Source organism: Callorhinus ursinus, unplaced genomic scaffold (assembly GCF_003265705.2).
Source record: "Callorhinus ursinus isolate GAN/ISIS: 27379988/994484 unplaced genomic scaffold, GSC_fseal_2.0 scaffold52, whole genome shotgun sequence".
Taxonomy (NCBI): Eukaryota; Metazoa; Chordata; class Mammalia; order Carnivora; family Otariidae; genus Callorhinus; species Callorhinus ursinus.
The window spans coordinates 9570235-9590394 of NW_027397114.1; the positions used below are offsets into that span (position 1 = coordinate 9570235).

General features: G+C 39.1%; 2 protein-coding genes and 1 pseudogene across 2 annotated transcripts; all 3 read right to left on the reverse strand.

Annotated features, from left to right (window-relative positions):
* Positions 1-1699: 1699 nt before the first annotated feature.
* On the reverse strand, positions 1700-2572 carry LOC112814073 (keratin-associated protein 3-3). Its single transcript, XM_025859396.2, has one exon. It carries the CDS (start codon positions 2320-2322, stop codon positions 2026-2028), a length of 297 nt encoding a protein of 98 aa, XP_025715181.1. The 5' UTR covers positions 2323-2572; the 3' UTR covers positions 1700-2025.
* A 9635-nt stretch (positions 2573-12207) lies between these two features.
* Positions 12208-12558, reverse strand: LOC112813947 (keratin-associated protein 3-1-like; annotated as a pseudogene).
* A 5036-nt stretch (positions 12559-17594) lies between these two features.
* On the reverse strand, positions 17595-17888 carry LOC112814047 (keratin-associated protein 3-1). Its single transcript, XM_025859362.2, has one exon. The coding sequence runs from the start codon at positions 17886-17888 to the stop codon at positions 17595-17597; it is 294 nt and encodes a 97-aa protein (XP_025715147.1).
* Between the last annotated feature and the right edge of the window lie 2272 nt (positions 17889-20160).

The window sequence follows — 20160 nt, forward strand, 5'->3', positions numbered from 1 at the left end:
TCCCTAAGTCCAAGAAAATACTTATAATAACTTTTATAGTAATTGTTATAAAATTCTTGTCTGTTAATTCTAATATCTGTGTGTCTATGGACCTGTTTTTATTGGCTGATTTTTTTTCTTTATTATGGATGACATTTTCCTGCTTCATATGTCTGGCAAATTTTGTGGGGTTTTTTTGGTTTGTTTTTTTTTTTCAGAGTTATTAGAGTGAGCATGCCTGTGAGTGGGGGGAGGGGAAGAGGGAGAGGAAGCAGACACCCCAGTGAGTGTGGAGCCCACAACCTGAGACCACAACCAAGCCAAAACCAAGAGTCAGTTGCTTAACCGACTGAGACACCTAGGCACCCCTGTCTGGCAATTTTTAAGTATATGTTGTTGATTCTGGATGATGTATTTTAGGAAGTCTTGATATGTTATAGAGTGCAGCGTGTTGAGTTTTGTTCTGACAAGAAGTTAAATCACTGGAAGATTCTCTTGATTCTCTCAGACTTGGTTTTAGACTTTCCTAGAGCAAGTATAATTTGGTGTGTTCTTTACTCAAGGTTGTGATTTTTCCTCTTTTGGTGTGTCCTTCTGGAACATCAGTTGAATGCCAGAGGTACTGAGAGCTTTGTCATCTCTGGATGTGCTGGAACTTCGGTGTCTGTTAGTATTGATTGACTGCTGGTATCCGCATTCAGCTCTTTATTCCCCAGTAGCCACTCTGTTAGCCTCATGGAATTTTATCCTGCATGCATACAACCCAGCCCATTGCAAGTACTTGATAAGAACTTTTGCACAGACTTGTGCACCTTCCCTCATATTCCTCTCTAGAACACTGTTGTGCAAATTTTAGCTCGCTAACCTCCCATTTAGATGCAGAATTGTGCCTCAAACCTGACAGATCTAGAGCAGAATACAAAATTTCCTTCTTTAATTCTCTTTTCCTTCTCTGCTCCGTTGGTGACATAACCCCACTGCCTAAGCTCTCTTTGACACCTTCCTCTCTTTCATATCCCTTTGACACCAGCTCTAGTTAGTCTTTGACTATGTCTTTCTCCTGTTTATCACTATGGCAACAATCTTAATTTCTTAATTGTCCTCAATTTTATGGTATCACAGCACTTTACTAATACTACTAGTAGAACACTTATATTTTTTATTATAATACAGTGCCCAGCATTCAATAAATAATTGTTAATTGTACAAAGGAATGAATGGGTATTGTGTTTGTATCTGCCTGACCTGCTAAGACAGTCTACTCATTTTGAGCAGGGACAATAAAATATAGGGCACATAATTAGGTATTGAATAAATGTTTACTGAATGAATAATGACATTATAAAGTTACTATTTTTTTTGCATAAACCCATCAAGTCATTGGGACTTGTTATGTTATGTCTTCATATCATGTTCAGTTCTTCCCAATTTACCTTAAACCGTTTTTTGGGAGGAAAAGTCAGGGAAAGTCTATTTGCAAGTATGCTGATATAGCAGACCTTCTTATATGCAAAGCCATTTAGTTTTCTTTAAAAAACAAGAACAATAAACGCAAGAAACATTTGTACAGTCACTATTTTTAGTTTTGCAGATGTTCTCAGTTCTTAAAATGCTGACTTTTGGAGGTAAGTACATTTAATGAATTGATAGGAATAAACAAACATAATTGTAGACATTTGTGCTATGCCAGAGATGGAAAATTTATTAGTATGATCATGAAGAAGCTCCTCAGTTTCCAGAAAGTTACCACCCAGCACTGGAAACAGAATTCCCAAAGTACCCAAAGAAAGATAAACTTTAATAGGGTGGAAATGAAAAACTTTGGAAGGCAATAGCATCCTCCTCTTCAAATTGCCCTTGATCACTACTATCTACCACGTGGCCATTGAAAGTCTCTTGGTTTCTTTTTGAGCCAGAGTTGTCAGGGATAACGTCATCCTTGTTTCAACTTGGAAAGCAGAGGCAATTAGTTGCAGGTACTGAAACAGGTGAACGCTAAACCTTCCGGGTCCTTCATTGTCAGGCACGGAGCAAAGCAGCCATCATTCAGCAGGAGCTTGGGATGCAGGGCTCACAGGAGGGCTGAGTGAAGGTTGTGAGGTTGATGGTCTCCAGGCCTGGGGTGGGGTGGCTGGAGTTGAGCAGGAAGCAGGTGGGCACACAGGGCTGAGGAATGTGGCAGGGTGGGGGGCAGTTGTCACAGCAGGTTGGCTCCAGTAACCAAGTCGTGTGTGGGCAGGTGCTGGGCAGGCAGACTCCGCACCGGCAGCATTTGTCAGAGGAACAGATGGTGGTGGCGGGGCCGGTGGGGACGCTGCAGCAGCAGGGCACACAGCAAGCCATGACGTTGGGAATCTGTGTTTTTAATTGCTTTGGTTGTAACAACAGATGAGGCTTCTAAGGTGTGAATGTCTCCTCTTGCTTTGAGGCTCTTATATACCCTCCCCAGTGGGTGTTGGTCCAACCAGAAGGCTTCTTTCCTGGTTCTTGTTTATATTAGTGTACCCATAATCCTTTGATTGGTTTGACATTTAGATGCTTGTAAAGAGTCTCTATTCTCCTAATTAACATTTATTTGAGTTCCTTGCTAAATCTGAACTGATTACTCTTGCTATTTGTGACTGGAACACAAGCTTTATGACGTATCACCAAAAGCTTCTATTATAATTCCAACACCAGAATTTCTGGGGAATATTGTACAGTAATATACCTGTAGTCGTAGGTCTTATCTCTAGTGCTGGTCTAATGTTTAGTCTCTTTGCCTTTATCTATATCAGTTGACCTGATGATATATTCTTGTTTGAAAAAGTTGAACTTAAGTTCAGTAACTTTCTTTTAGCTTTGGGACTTTAAAAAAAATTTTTTTGGTTGAGATATAATCGACATGTAACATTGTATTAGTTAAGTCTTGGGACTTTTGAAGATCATACCTACATTAATATGGAGAAATACGCTATTGAGAAACATGGGCAGAGTTTTAAAAGAGACCTATTATTCCATTTTTGACTATAAATATTATATACTTAAAAATTTGGGGTAAATACCCAGGAGTGCAATTGCTGGGTCGTACAGTAGCTGTATTTTCAACTTTTTGAGGAAGCTCCATACTGTTTTCCAGAGTGGCTGCACCAGCTTGCATTCCCACCAATAATGTAGGAGGGCTCCCCTTTCTCTGCATCCTCATCAACATCTGTTGTTTCCCGACTTGTTAATTTTAGCCATTCTGACTGGTGTGAAAAAAAAATTTGGACAAAAGAAGTATAAAGAAAACTCACTTGTAATCTTATCAAGAGAAATTCTCTATGAATATTTGTGTATATCCCTGTAGTCATTTTTCTATACATTTGTTTATTATTTTTTATGTTCCTGGAATCATACCTACTCTTCTATAACTTGCCTTTTTGCCTAAAATATATATTTTCATCATCTTGTATTCTGAAGTATATTTGATAATGTTATTCTTAATGTTTCCTAGCATTCATCAGTTACTTTAAAATTTTATATGATTAATCATTTAGGTTATTTGCATGGTGGTAATTGTGGCAGTAGTAACAACTGTGGATGGAAATCTTGATGCACATTTCTGATCATCTCAGGAACAGACATAATTATTGGGTAGAATTATTGGAACAATATTTTAAGGCCTTTGGTATTCATTACCATACTATGCTTCAGAATGGTTCTTTTTGCCTCTATTTATGTATTCCCACCAGCTGTATTTGAGAATTGCCATTTCCCTATTCTTTTTGGTGGCTATTTTAAGTGTTTTGCCAATTTAATGAGTGAAAAATGAAATTTTGTTGTATTTTTCTTTTATAACTAGTTGAGACATTCCTTCAGGTGTGTATTGGCTGTTTATCTCTCTATTGAGAACTAGCTTGCTTTGTTTCCTTCATTCACTGCTAAGTATGAGAAAGTTGAATTTGTAGCTTATGTCTACATGCTAAGTAAAAGAATAATTCAAGACCACGCTACTAATATTCACATGAAATTACTACAAATAGAAAGTGAAGTTAAGGGCCTAAGTTAATCTGTATACATTTGATTTTATTGTTTTTTTTTTTTCCCAATCTAGTGCATTTTCTCCCCAAATCAAATGTATCCGTAGTAGAAAGGACCTGGACTCTTTAGTCCCAATACACCATTTAGGCTTCAGGCATGGTTCATATTTAAGAGGGAACACAGAGTGGGCTTCTGTGCAGGATCATTCTGACCTTCACACCATTTCCAACTCAACTTTGACTCACTCACTCTTCAAGTCATAATTCTTCTCGCTTGCTTCCCACCTCCTCCTTCAAGTATACCTGTGTATCTGTGCATGGTGGGGGAGCATGTCTGTGTGGTTTTCCTGGAAGGCTTTCCTGTAGATTCAAGAGGACCACATTAGGAGTCAGAAAGCTCTTTACTGGTCCCAGTCCTGCTCATTGCCTTCCTTGTTACGGCAGCTCATTCACATTTTAGAGCTTCATCTTTCTCCTCTGCAAATAAGGATCATAATATCTACATTCTTCTACTTGGAAAGTTATTGTCCATAGACAATCATAAAGTGCTACGCAAAGATAATCATTATCCAAGTAAGTTGCAGATAAAATCCAAAGTAAGGAAAAGGGAAAATAAACAGTCTAAAGAAGAAAAAATACAGCTGCAGATAAGTAAAAGAACAACCTTATAGGAAACAGCAAGCATTTATCTGAAGGTTCATACCTACAGTTAGAGAAAACAGCTGACACAGAAATTCATAAACTTCAAATTTTAAAAAAGTTCTTTATGACTCTGCTTGGAAGAAAGGATTTGTAATCTCTGCTGATGTCCCTGGACTTCAAACAGATTTATCTTTGAGTGAATACCTGCCAAATTGCTCACTCTTTTATTCAGGACTGATTAACATTTTCAGTATTTTAAAAATAATTTAATAGACATTTATTGAGCAGTTGCCATGTGCCAAGCACTGTGATAAATTTTGGATATACAGCAGTGAACAAAATAGACCTTGTTTTTGCTTTCGTGCAACGTGGAGTCTGATGGAAGGTTTATCATGCACATATTATTATAAGTTGCTGTTATTATACATTATGATAGGAAGGGTTATAAGAGCATAAAAATGATAAGCAGAAGGAAATTATTTTGACATTTTAAGAAAAACCGTACAAAGGGGTTTGCAGATTCTCACAGGATTTCATGGCAGAAAGAGATCGCTCTCTTATTTAGAATGCAGTGTTACTTTGAGTCAAGCTTATAAGGATAAAGAAATTGTTACTGTTCTGTGTAGAATGTTTCCATAATTATAAATAATATTTAGTTATATATTAGAAACAGTTGTAAAGTAATAAGTTTATCATAGTAAACTCATCTTTTATTGAAAAGACTTGTAGTACTTTATTAAAAATTTTTCTTTTCATGGTCTAAGAGACCTGGCAATAACTCTCCTTTGTTTGTAAATTAGGACAGTGAATCCTAGAGAGGTGAGCTAATTTGCCTTAGTTGGCCTGGTGACTGACTTGTTATAAACTAAATATAGAACCTATTGAGATTGAGCTACCTCTTTTGTGGTTTAACATGCAAGTTTAACGTATGTGTCAGATACTAAACGTTTTATTTTTAGAAACAAAGGTAACTTTTTCCTTTAAACAAATGCAGGAAAAACATGGTGATTCTGATTAGATGGTAGATTTTCAAATTGCTGAAAATACATACACACACATGCATGCACACACACAAGAACTTGCCTAGTTTTAATTATATCATCTGTAGTCAATGGGGGTGTAGGGAAGGAAAAATTCTTCCTCTCCCCTTGAAGGTCTTCCAGCTGGCCTAAGAATTAAATCTGACATGAGACAGATTAGCAGGAGAAAACACCAAAGTTTTATTATGTGCATGTGGAAGGCCAATAATGAAATTGAGACCTAAAGAAATGACCAAGGCAGGCAGTTTTTATACTTCTGAGGCAAAGAGAGAGTATGTGAGGAATTGGCAGGTCAAAGAAGACTTAACTTTGGGAGCTTCAGATAGTAAGGAATTGTAAATGGAATTTGGGCTGTGGTAGTAAATTAGTAAAAGGTAGCAAGGTTTGTTTATACCTCCTTCTCAGCTCTACATTCCCTATCTCTGGTGATAATGAGGATGTGTCTTTTTTTTTAAATTTTTTATTGTTATGTTAATCGCCATACAGTACATAATTTGTTTTGGTGCAGTGTTCCATGATTCATTGTTTGTTCATAACACCCAGTGCTCCACGCAGAATGTGCCCTCCTCAATACCCATCACCAGGCTAACCCATCCCCCCTCCCTCCTCCCCTCCAGAAACCTCAGTTTGTTTTTCAGAGTCCATCATCTCTCCTGGTTCGTCTCCCCCTCTGACTTACTCCCCTTCATTCTTCCTCTCCTGCTATCTTCTTCTTTTTCTTTTTTTTTAAAATATGTTGCGTTATTTGTTTCAGAAGTACAGATCTGTGATTCAACAGTCTTGCACAATTCACAGCGCTCACCATAGCACATACCTTCCCCAATGTCTATCACCCAGCCACCCCATCCCTCCCACCCCCCCACCACTCCAACAACCCTCCGTTTGTTTCCTGAGATTAAGAATAATGAGGATGTGTCTTTACCGCCTAATACAGGGAGGGTACCTTTCACATTGGAGATTTATTTCCAGCTCTCATAGGGACAGAAGAGGGTCTGAATGTCCTTGCATAGGCTGTCTCTTAAGTAATTTTTATTTAAAATAATCAGTATGATAAAAAAATTAGTATGCCAAAGTGACACATATTGGGGTGGCCTGCTCTTGGCCCTACAGGGGTATCTGTGACAGTGAAGACATAAATGTTGATAATAAAAAGAGACAAAATAGGATTGTTATTTTCTTGCTTCAAATCTCTCTTGGTTTGGAGGTTTCGGTCTTAAAACCCTTTGCTTAGGGAGCCCCAGCGTCAGGGTCTTTGCATTTCTTCTCTCCTCCTTCCCTCACCTCTTCTCCCCATCTTCAGTGCACTCAATCCATGGGTTAATAAGTTGCTGTTGTGTGTGGAACAGCTTCTCTCCACCTCTCCTGCCTTGTCATCTTTTAACGCTTAGCCTGAATAGCGTGGAGGCTTTCCATAACTATCCCTCACCCTGACACTGAATCACCAAATCTGGGTTTTAGTTCCTCTGTGTGCCTGCATGCCATGCTGCTCACATCTGCCCGCAGGAACCACATGCATTATAAATATATTCATAGCTGTGTGTAGACCACATGTATTGTGATTATAATAGCTTGTCTGGCTCAGTTGGTTGAGTATCCGACTCCTGGTTTTGGCTCAGGTCATGGTCTCCTGGGTCATGAGATTGAGCGTATATTGGGCTCTGCACTCAGCAGGGAGTCTTCTTGAAGTTTCTCTCCCTCTGCCCCTCCCCCCACACTCTCTCGCTCTCTCTCAAATAAATAAATAATTAAAAAAAAATAACTTGTCTGTCTCCCTCACCAGATCCGAGAGAAACTTGAGAGCACTCTAGGTAATAACATTTCTTTTATCTTTATAATCTTAGCACAGATACGGTGCCTGGCACAGGGGGAGCCCTCATGAAATACTGGCCAAATGAATGAGTGAATGGACTAAATCCCTTGTTGGCAGTGTTGCAGGTGGTTATGCATGTACCCCATGGCTGCTAAGTTCTGTTCATTCAAACCACTAATAAGCCTGTGAGATCATCTGAGAAATCCCTGTCTGGGGAGACTGGCAGGCACGCTAAGGACATTGAGAAACATGTTTATTCAAAGGCATTTACTTCTTCCCTTCCTTGCCCTGCCTTTTTCTTTTTTGCCTATATTCTTTTGGTTTTAGCTCAATGCTTTTCAAATTCTGACTTGTGCCTTTGTATATGAATGACACATAGATACATTATAACATGTATTGTACATGTATACTTCATGATATGTATTATATATGTATTCTCTCTTTAAGGCTTGTAAAGGATAATCTCAAGATAAAATTAAGTAGGTTGGTAAAAACAGGTAAAATTAAGCCATAGATTAAATCATTTTTTAAAAGATTTTATTTATTTGACACAGAGAGAGAGAGCGAGAGAGCACAAGCAAGGGGAAGGGCAGAGGGAGAGGGAGAAGCAGGCTCCCTGCCGAGCAAGGAGCCCAATGTCGGGCTTGATCCCAGGACCCTTGAGCTGAAGGCAGATGCTTAACCGATTGAACCATGCAGGTGCCCCATTATGTCGTGTTTAATCAAGACTTTAGCTCTAGTTCACAGCTCATCATCTGAAGAGTTTTGGCATTCTGTTGATCACTGGAGTTGAATTTCTGTGCTAAGGACGGTGGCAAGTAGAGATATATTCCTAGTGCCCTGCTTCTAGAGTTGACCACTTGAGTTCTCTTTAAGGGAAAATGAAGTTGAAATTGGTAGGCCCACTAAATGACCCAGATCTTAGAACTGAATACCTGCCACTTTTAATCTGTGAGCCAATAGATCCTTTTCTATTACAATTGGTTGTGATGATTTTGTTAAAGATTCTTACATTTTTTTCTCTTGCACGTTTGAAGTTGGTGTCATAACTGTTCACTCAGCTTCTGGCTCTTAGTATTGGAGCCTCTGTCATATGGTAGAAAGAATTGGGCTTTAAAGTCAGACATATGAGGAGCTGGGCTTTAAAGTCAGACATATGAGGAGCTGAATTCTGGGTTTCTTACTAAGTAACTTTGGGAATGTTGAATAATTAAAGCTTAATTTTCCTCATCTATGAGTGATATTTTAAGGATTATGTGAGTTAATAATGTGATTTACCCAGCAAAGTGTAGGTAAATAAATATTGGCTCACCTCCAAATTGTATTTGGCTGAGGAAAAGGAGAGAACATAAAAGATAACCAATTTGAAGTTAGCAAGCCTAGGAAGCTAGCTAGTTCCAAGCATTCTTCTAATAGATTCTTTTTTTTAAATAAAATAATCATCTTATCTTTACCTTTTACTAAATTAAAGAAATATACCTGAAACTCTAACATACACAAACAACATAGCTTGCCAGAGAAATGAAGTTTATTGGAAAACCCATCAAGAATTTTTTTCCTCTATGAAAATATCCAATATAAGGAATGGGATCCAAGAAGCAACGTGACCAGAAAATATAGTCTGAGCTCTTAGAGATTCCAACAGTATTTTGATAATAGATGATGTTCACCTGCCCAAATGAACCAAATGGTTATTCAGCCAAATAACCATAAAAAATGTCTTGATTTTTTTTTTCTTTCCATTAAAACGAAAGGTAGGTTTTCAGATCTGGGCCATCTGGTCTGCCTCAACATCTGATAAACTGCTGAGGCAAGTGAATACTGAATAGACGCTTCTGGGTCCTTCATTGTCAGGCACGGAGCAAAGCAGCCATCCTTCAGCAGGAGCTTGGGATGCAGGGCTCACAGGAGGGCTGAGTGAAGGTTGTGAGGTTGATGGTCTCCAGGCCTGGGGTGGGGTGGCTGGAGTTGAGCAGGAAGCAGGTGGGCACACAGGGCTGAGGAATGTGGCAGGGTGGGGGGCAGTTGTCACAGCAGGTTGGCTCCAGTAACCAAGTCGTGTGTGGGCAGGTGCTGGGCAGGCAGACTCCGCACCGGCAGCATTTGTCAGAGGAACAGATGGTGGTGGCGGGGCCGGTGGGGACGCTGCAGCAGCAGGGCACACAGCAAGCCATGACGTTGGGAATCTGTGTTTGCTCTTGGTTTCTTGGAAAGATGAGGTTTCTGAGGTACAAATGTCTCCTCTTGCTTTGAGGCTCTTATATACCCTCCCCAGTGGGTGTTGGTCCAACCAGAAGGCGTCCTCCAGTTTTTGTTTACCCCACCCCTCCTCACGAAGATTCTCTAATCAGTTTGGTATTTACTTGTCCATTAAGAGTCCTGCCCTTATTAAGGTAAATCATGTTTTTGACTCATCATGTCATTTTTGTCATAAGATGATTACATTTTATCTTCACAGGGTCCTGGAATGCCAAACCTTATATGAATTATGGATAATCAGTGTGAGAGACAATTTAGCTATAGTCTCAGAGGCTATATTCATTTCCTTGTTTTTCTCCCCCTTAATTTAAAATAATATGCATAATGTACAATTTTTAATTACTAATTTCAGTATATATAACTCATAGTTAATTGGACCATTCTCTCAATAAAGTCAACAAGGACATGGCTACTTATAGATGAATGTTGCATATGGCTATATGCATCTCAGACATATTTACTTTATTTATTGAGGCTATAATTCAGGTTCTATTGAGCAAGTGGGGTGATAGCCAGAATGGAATACAATGAAACTCCTTTTCATTATTTTTACCCTATTCCAAGTTTCCAGAGGTTGTATTACTCTGTTGATTTTTTTTTTTTAAACAGTCTTTACTCAAAGTTATGCCAATCTTCTAGTGAGTCAAAATGTAAATTCACTGGGAAGAAAGATCCACCCAGTTGCTGACTTTTGTTAAATGTACCATTAAAAGAAAATCACCTCATCTTTATTCATTTTCAGATGAATGCTGTACTAAATCTAAAATAAGTTGAAACAAGGTCAAAAGTGTAAGTCATAAGATTCACAAAACAACAGTGGGTTCAGGAAGTGGATCTGATCCAATGTGATTTAGAACTATAGAAACCTTTTTTTCACGGGCTTACTTCCTACTGTGCATGTTTATTTGTTTTCATATCTTGGATCTTCAGTTAGGTTGTAAATTCCTTTGAGGAATGCCTTATACAGCATTCTTCACCTCAGTTGGCCTTGATTTGCTGGAGTCTTAGGTTGGCAGATGAGGAAGTGGGACTGAATAATCTGTAGGGTGTAATATCCTGATTCCAGCATCTTCACATACTTCCCTTTGATCAGCACAAAACTATCCAGGTAGTAGAATCTAAATTACATAATTTGTCGGTTAGCAAGTTGTTGTTGAGGAAACACGAAGTATGGATTCTTTGGTGGGGTGTTTCGGAGGGGACATTACTGAAAACCAACTTGGCCTGTTTAAAAGAGAAGCAACCTGGCTGAAACAAATGGAAAATTTAGTGGAAAATACTAAATGTCATTGGTAAATAAGCCTCATGCATTTTATGAGAAGAAAAACTCGTTAGTGAAGTTGGCTTGATTTTTGCTTAAATATTGATATGTATCACAAAGCTTATCAAATAAAAAAATTAGTGCCTTCTAGGTACTTTGCATCTCTGTGTGATCATACTGTTTCTTGCAGTGTCCTTCCCTGCTTCTCTACTTCTCAAATCCTGTTCATTCCTCAAGCATCAGCTCAACTATCTCCTTCACAGCAACCTTTAGGTGGTTCTTCTAGGTGTTTTCATTCTTTGCTTTCACAAAGTATGCCGCCAGTCTTTTCATTTAGACCTCGTTTCAGTCTGTTATATATTATGGCTCATCATTTATATCTGTCTTCCTCATTCCAATGCAAACTCTCTGAAAGTGGGAATTATGTCTTCATCTTCTTTGTATCTGTCAAGTACCTAGGTCATAGTAGGCATTTGATAAATGTGTATTGAATTGGATTAAATTACAGATTAGAATGAAAAAGATACGTATTTATTTTAGAATAGCTCCTTATAATAATAATAATAATTTAAATAAGCAGAACAATTCATTTCATTTGTGCTTTTACACCTGGTCAAAAACGGTTTTACTTTCAAAGCTTAACCTAAATGAGTCAATGAAAAAAATATGGCTCAGCTCAGTCTTTGGGGTTTCTTCTGTACGTGGATGTTTAATTGCCAGTTTCTCAGAATCTTTTAAAAGGAGATATGTGAGATAGTTACTTAAGAGGCAGGGGAAACATTAAAATTAAAAGTAGGTCCTGACCTTGGAATTTAAAATGATGTTAAGCTTAGGGCTTAATATATTTGACTATTCAGGCAATTTTCTTCAAGTATGTACATATCCTTGTGAGGCCTCCTTTTGCCTATGAGATTTATGTTGATGTCATCAGACAGTGTCATTCTGCTGGACATATTTATAGGTTTATGATGTGCATACATGTGTCAAGAGTTGTTTGGTAATTACAGCATTAAACACAAGACACCACATGGTTCAGGGCGCAGTGGTGTTTATTTAGTTTTAAAGTGAGGAGGTCCATGACAGCATTTATTTGACTTCTCACTGGAAATCATCATTCAAAACATAGAACAGTTCTGCAAAACTGAAGACACAGGGTCAGAACATTTTCTTCTAGAGCTTTTAATTAAAGACCATTTGCTGAACCGCCCTTAATGACTATTGTTGTCCCTTGGGGCAATGTGGGCCAGCTCTCAGACCTATCTTTGGCTAACAGCCTGGTGCTTCACACTTAGTGGGCTGGACACAGGTTGTGACAGAGATCCCGCTCAGGTTTGGAGGAGGGTGGCCGCTGTTGAGCAGCCAACATGATGGCATGTAGGAGTCAGGCTCACAGCAGGGTGGGGGGCAGGTGTCGCAGCAGGTGGGCTGAAGGAGGCTGATCTCGTGCGGGCAGGTGCTGGGTAGGCCGACTCCACATTGACAACATAGGTCAGAGGAGCCCATGGTGGTGGCAGGGCCAGTTGGGATGCTGCAGCAGCCTTGGAGACAAGACTCACAGCAAGACATTTTGTTGCAAAGGAAGATTTTTCTACTACAAAGTTGTTCTCTGTGAGTCTTTTATATCAAGCTGTCTCAGGGAACACAGCTTCTGTCCATCAGAATGTTTCCCTATTATTGTTTGTATAATCCCATACAAATAACTCACTACCTTCTTATTTATCAGCTGCGGAATGAGCTCTCCTCAAGTTTTATTTGGTTGTGTTGCTACATTTCAAACGTGCTTCCTGTTGAGGTTTCAAAATGGTATCAGTGTAGGTTCTCCACTTACTCCATCGTAGGTAAATACTTCACTGTCTTTTCTAACTTTCTTCTTTTTTACCAACCAGAATTTGTTCTTACAAATGATCACTGCTGAGTGTAAAGAATCGAGAGTGATTTCCCTGGGAAGTAAGAAATGATCCTTCGCAAAATGTGTGCCCTCATATATTTGGGAAGTCAAAACCTCCAGGACTTTTTTCCTGCCAGATTCACCTTGCTGTCTTTTCATGGATTTGAGGGAATAAATGAATATCAGAAATAAAAAAAATCATCTTGGGAAGTTCAGAGCCTGCTAGATGATTTTCTGTATCAATCCACTACATTATCTGTGTACACAATTATGTATAAATATTTAAATAAGCTCTCAAAGGACATTGTGTTTTTTTTTTAACCAGGAGTCTGAACATATTAAAACATATGACTATATATGGTCTGAAAAATGAGCTTGCAACATGAAAAGTTCTTTCTTTTCAGAAAAACCAACTGCTGACCTGCCTATTTCATTTTTCAAAACTGTCAAAGCTGGTAGTCACTTCCTATCAAACATTTAAAAAATTCCTTCCACTTTAATTCAGTGATAACATTAACATATGTCCAAAGCTAGTACATATCTACAGTAAAGGACGCTGGTAAGCAAATCCACTCATTATAAGTCAAGTATTTACTCAATCTCTAATATATTCTGAAAAGTGTAGGAGAGATAGAAAAATAGAAGGCGTGGTGCCTGCCCTCCAAGAGTACAAGGTCTGATGGAAAAGGCTAGAAATCCCTTTGCGTATGATTCAAACAATGTATAATTAAGTACAGGACAGGGTAATGGGAGGAGTTCTGGAGCTAGGTTTGAATCCAGATTATAAGTTACATGTTGTGTCCTCTAGATGAAGTTATTTGGGCTTTAGTTTTCTCAACTACAAACTACAAACTACTACCCCTCACTCGATTTCCCTTAATGGTAATGTCTTACAATACCATTGTGCGTTTGTCAAAACTGAAAAACCAACATTGGTACATTGCTGTTAATTAAACTTCAGATGTTATTCAGATATCACTAGTTTTTCCATTACTGTCCTTTTTCTGTTCCAGGATCCAATCTGAGATCCCACAATACATTTAGTCATCATGTCTCCTTAGTCTCCTCTGACCAACGACAATTTTTCTCAGTCTTTCCTAGTTTTTCATGACCTGAACAGTTCTGTGGTATACTGATTAGGTAAGGTACAAACTACTTTTAATCTTATTTGACAGTTGAGGAACCTGAGGCAGGAAGTTAAATGACATGACCAAGGACACATAGCTAGTAAGTGATGATTTAAAGCAAGGACTGTCTGGTCGAGGAGACTGCTCTCTTGACTGTCATATAGGGGACATTGCTCTGACAAGAGTGTAGGCTGCACTTTGCCTCACGATTAGTAGCAGGTAAGATTTGGTAGAAATTACTATACCAGATTACTGGGGGTCTTGACAGCCACACTGAAGAATTTAGCCTTGATTCAGTAAAAATAATAAATAAATAAATCGAGTTATTCTAGAGTTTTGAGCAATTCAATTTAGCCACATTTATAGTAGGGATAGAAGCCTTGGTCTGACAGAGGTATAGTTTGGATGAAGGGAGAGGCATGGTCTTACTGAACCAAGGTTAACTAGGAGGCTGTGATCAGGCGTCTAATGATCAGTGTCTAAATTAGGCTAGAGTCAGTGAAGATGGAAAGAAAGGCCTGGAGGCCAGGAGAAATTTGAAAGAAAAATGATATGACTTGGTTTTCTGTTCTATTATCAAGGATAAACAATTATTAACTTTACAGGTAGTTTGTTTTTGCCTTGAACTGGGTTATTGAAACTCATCAGAAAATCGAAAATGTGGTTTGAGTTGCCATTCTATATTCCAGTGCAGGGTTAATGACCCAGTCAATGTTTTTCTTGTGCTGAGGCTGCTAATCAGTATTTAAAGTCTAACTTTAAAAAAACATTACTTGTTTTCACCTTAGAAACATAAACAATTTTTCCTAGACTCACTGTGTATACTCATTTTGTCTTAAACTGTAATCACCTCAGAGAAGGTGAGTTATTATATACAACCAAATATACAATTTAGGGGGATAGTGGAAAGTGTATTGTTAAGTGGCATATACTTTCTCCTGGATACAGAGAGCCATACGTAATCCTCTTTGTCTTGGACATACTGCTGTCTGCAAAGGAGGTGTGTGCTTTGGTGTAGTGGAAAGAGAAGCGGCTTATGGATTCAGGCAGTTTTAGGTTTAATCCCCTCTCTGTCACTTACTATTTGTGTAACTTTGGGAGTCTCCGTTTTCTCTCCTGTAAGGTGTAGAGAATGATGGTAGTTACCTGTCTGTGTTTTTTGTTAGAAATAAATGAAACCTGTACCTCTGAAACAAATAATACATTAGATGTTAAAAAAAAAAAAGATAGTGGGAAGGGAAAAATGAAGGGGGGGAATGGGAGGGGGAGACGAACCATGAGAGACTATGGACTCTGAGAAACAAACTGAGGTTTTAGAGGGGAGGGGGTGGGGGGATGGGTTAGCCCGGTGATGGGTATTAAAGAGGGCACGTACTGCATGGAGCACTGGGTGTTATGCGCAAACAATGAATCATGGAACACTACATCAAAAACTAATGATGTAATGTATGGTGATTAACATAACATAATAAAATAAAATTTAAAAAAAGAAATAAATAATGCCCATGAAGCACAAATTAGAATGCCCAGTAGATATTCACCAAATGTTAGCTATTATGAATAAAGTAGCAAAAGTGATAAAGTGGGATGGAGTTGATTAGTGGCATGGAGTACTTGTTACTTGAAATGCTTCTGGACGATCTAGAACCATAGACTTTTAAAGCTGAAAGTGTCTCTAGAGAGCTTCTGGTCTACCAGCCTGTTTAAGTGATTTAAGACCGGAGACCCACAGAGCTCAAGTGACTGGCTCAGGGCCACAGAGGCAGCTCAAGCACAGAGCCACACATTTTCTGGGTTCCATCTGGGGCATTTTAACTAGAACCAAGGATCTTCGAATGCCTAAAGATCCACAGTGGTAGTACTTGGACACTCAGACTTATTTTCAGTATTAAAAATAAAGTCTAAATATTTATCTCTTACAAGCATGAATGAAAATGTCAAACTTCTTTGCTTTTGACTAAAAAAGAGGTAACTTGGGTATATTAATCCTAAAATTCTCACTAATGCTTATAAATGTACTTATGAACAAACATGAAGGAAGCAATGAATTATAATTTTACAAAGGTACATGGGGAAAATAATATTTTTCAAGAAATAAGGGGATGCCTTTTGGTGAGAAAGGTAAGAACCACAGTGTGGCAGTAATGGCGAGTGAGCATCTCTCACCATCCAGAGTGGGGCTCTGTTGGGTCGTTTGATTCTCACAGTAATCCTGAGACACAAGCAGGGATAAGAGTATCATTTCTGCTGTGATAACAAGGAAACTGATGCTGGAAGGGAAGTGAATGGCCCAAAGTTCCAAGGCAAGTCCAAGAAAATATATGAGATTGCACGTTGGGTACTTTCTGTAAATACCTTACACACTTGGAATTTTCCAGGACAACTAAGGAGATGAATTAATGGTCATCATAAAAGTTTTGTTCTAAGAGGAACTGTGTGTTTTTGCTTCCAGAATTGTGTGCCTATTTCTTGTGGATGGAGACTACTGCTCTATAGCCTGATATTTTCAGTTTATTTTAATGCCATGATATTATATGTCACTTGGATTAGTAAACTTTCAAAGATCATTCTGACTCATGTAAATCAAGCCTCATTTGAGGGAGCAAGGAATACCCAATGAATGCTAATATTCAGAATTGATTTTTCTAGAAGACGGAATATATTAAGAAATGGGTGTTTGTTCTTCTCAAAATTACATTGCATTTTGAACTTGGAATTTCACTAATGACTATAACTGAGGGAATCAAAATTATTTCTACATGACAGCAAAGTGATCAGTTTGTTTAGTCAGTTAAGGAAGAAAGAAGTCAATTTTAGGGACAATGGAAATTAAAATAAGTAAAACATTTAAAAAACGTATTAATCTCCAGGTTCCAGCATAGGGCTTGGCATAGTGGTTGTCTTCAAAAAATACCTATTAAGTAAAAAGATCCTACAAAATGACCTAGTGAATTTTTCACTTTTCAACCCGTCACAAAGAGCTGGTATCTAATTTTCCTTTTTTTTATTAAAGATTTTATTTATTTGTTTGAAAGAGAGAGAGAGTGAGAGAGAGCATGAGAGGGGAGAGGGGAGAGGGAGAAGCAGACTCCCCGCCAAGTTGGGAGCCCGATGCGGGACTCAATCCCGGGACTCTGGGATCATGACCTGAGCTCAAGGCAATTGCTCAACCAACTGAGCCACCCAGGCACCCCAGTATCTAATTTTTCAATGATTCCACCACAAATGCTCTCCTTCTGCTGCGATAAATCTTGGATAAGATGACCTGCTATTCAGGTTTAGGTAGGCATTCCACTTTCCCTGAGAGGAAATATGAGAATAAATCATCACAAAGCCACATTTGCCAAGCCAGAATAAAGTTTATTAAGGAATAGTCAAAATGGTTATTTCTCAAAGAGCAATGAAATGGCCTAAAAGACCGAAAGAAGGTCTCCAGCTCCACTCAAAGGAGGAGAGAAGAAGTTGGGTGAATTCATGAAAACATGGCCCAGGGACTTGGGATTGATTTAGCCTGACGTAGGTAGTAGCAGGTGTTGAAGGCCTGCTGATGAGCCCCACATTCCTGAACCTGTGCAGAGACGTGTTGCTTAGCAGGGCTCACAGGGACTCTGACAGCCAGGCTGAACATAGGTGGTCAGGTTGATCCCACTCATTCCAGGAGTTGGGTAGCAAGAATTGAGCAGCCAGCAAGTTGGCACATAGGTGTCAGGCTCACAGCAGGGTGGGGGGCAGGTGTCGCAGCAGGTGGGCTGGAGGAGGCTGATGTCATGGGGGCAGGTGCTGGGCAGGCAGACTCCGCACCGGCAGCATTTGTCAGAGGAGCAGATGGTGGTGGCGGGGCCGGTGGGGACGCTGCAGCAGCAGGGCACACAGCAAGCCATGGTGTCAGGAGTTAGGGTTTTGTTGGGTTGAGAAGAGAAGTCTATTGGTGTCTCAATGCTTCTCTCTTCTGCCTTGGCTCTTATATACTCACCTCCCTGGGCGTCAGCCTATTACCAAGATTTTTTCCCCCTGTGTTTCAGTTTATAGCTATCTCCATTAAAACCATCTAATTACTTAAGTGTTTATTACCTGAGACACACTCTTTATCTCATAAAAGGGGCTTAGGTTGTTTTGTTGTCAAATTAGGACTCTTCATGTTGGGCTCTTTGTCACTTTAAGGACATTTCATTTCAGTCTTCAAAGGCACCGAGTCATCCTCTAATCGTTATACATCATTAGTGATGGCCTGGTATGCTAGGTATCTGCAAATCATCCCCACATTTCTTTGTCTACTTTCAGATGATGAGATAAGTAGGCTTTTTGATTGCTAGTCTATCAGCAACCAAAGATTCTATATGATAATTTAGGTCTTCTGCCTGAAAAAGTGCTAAAAGTCTTAGATTTATTTTTCATGGCTCCAAGAAGCTGAATTAAGATGAACAGATGGGATCTATAGAGAAGGAGATTCTGATTCTGTGTAAAGAAACACTTTCTTAGAGAGCTATAGAAATAATTTGCTTTCTGTTCCCTCCATGCGTGTGGTGAACGATAACCTGTCAGGGACAGTCAGATGGGAGTCAGGAACTGTACAGTGATGGATGCCCTTTAAAACTTCATCCAACAATGTCATGGATTAAGATTATTTGTGACCCAAAGAACAGGCATATGGGGCCATTTAGAGACAAAACAGTGCAGTGTATCCTAAAATGAGTTCCATGAACATCTGTTCGAAGGAACATTAAAGGGTTCTCTGGTAAATACATTTGGGAAATAGAGTTCTTCATTGGTGGACCTTCCAGAGCCTTTAATATGCTAAAGCACTCTGTGACTTGCCAATAAAGAGATAGAACATGTATTTTTCTCCAAACTTACTTGGCCATGGAATCATTTTGTTTGTTAGTTTCCATGGGTTAGCTTCATAAATTAGTGTTCTATGGAGCATACTTGGGGAGATTTCCAAGTTACATCTAAACTACTAAAGCCCTAATGATAGAATTATTTAAATAAATAAAGGCATAACACTGTGATGTTTTAGATGCTTTGGAGTAGGAAAATATATATATATATATATATTTAAAGATTTTATTTATTTATTTGACAGAGAGAGACACAGTGAAAAAGGGAACACAAGCAGGGGGATTAGGAGAGGGAGAAGCAGGCTTCCTGCAGAGCGGGGAGCCCGATGCGGGGCTCGATCCCAGGACCCTGAGATCATGACCTGAGCCGAAGGCAGACACTTAACGACTGAGCCACCCAGGCACCCCTGGAGTAGGAAAAATATTAAACTAGTAAACCTTCAGAAATATTTTACTTTGAAAGTCTTAAAGAATGTTTTCTTGACCCATCTTCATATAAAATGGCTCAGGCTTTAAAAATAAGTAGAAAATTGTACATGATAAAGGTGTCAGAAGCCAAAATCAACAAGATGATGGATCCAAATGATGCTTAACATTAAAACTGCTTTCATTTTAGCCATCTTATCCCTGTTAGAATGATTTTGTGGTTTTGGATTCTTCTGCTAGAATTTTGCTTGTTGTCCACGTTACTTTCATAGATATCTCTTAGTTCAGTCAAACCCTCATTGGCTGAACACCTGCTGCAAGTCAGACATTGCGTAAAAAAAGGAGCAAATAGGAGCCTGCCCTTGAGGATGTTGTAGAGGAGACACAGAGAAGTAAACTGGCAAATGACAACATAGGGTTGTACATTCAGGATTTTTAGGTGAGGTGTGGGAGTTTGGAAGTAGGTCTCACTGACTTTACCTGGAAGATTCAGGAAGTTCTTCATGAAAAGGGAACAATAGGGTGGGTAGGGAAGGATGATTAGGAGCTTAGCAGGTAGAAAGGAATAGGAAGGGAATTTCAGCAAGTGAAGCAAGGAAACATGCCACGGGTGTGTTCGTGGGATGGCAAAAGTGTTGACTGGGGGAAGCACAAAGCACGAACTCTGGATCTCCCTTTCTTAGGGAGGCTGTGGAGGAGAACAGTGGGAGATGGAGTTGGAAAGGTGGGTTAGTGCCACAGTAGGAAGAATTTGCTCTGTACCTAGAATGCTACACTCAGGATTTTGAACTTCATCCTCTTGGCAGTGGACATTAGTTAAAGGTATTGAACAAATATGGGACATGTTTGGATTTGTTTTTAGAAAGATGACTAGTTTTGAGTAGAGGCT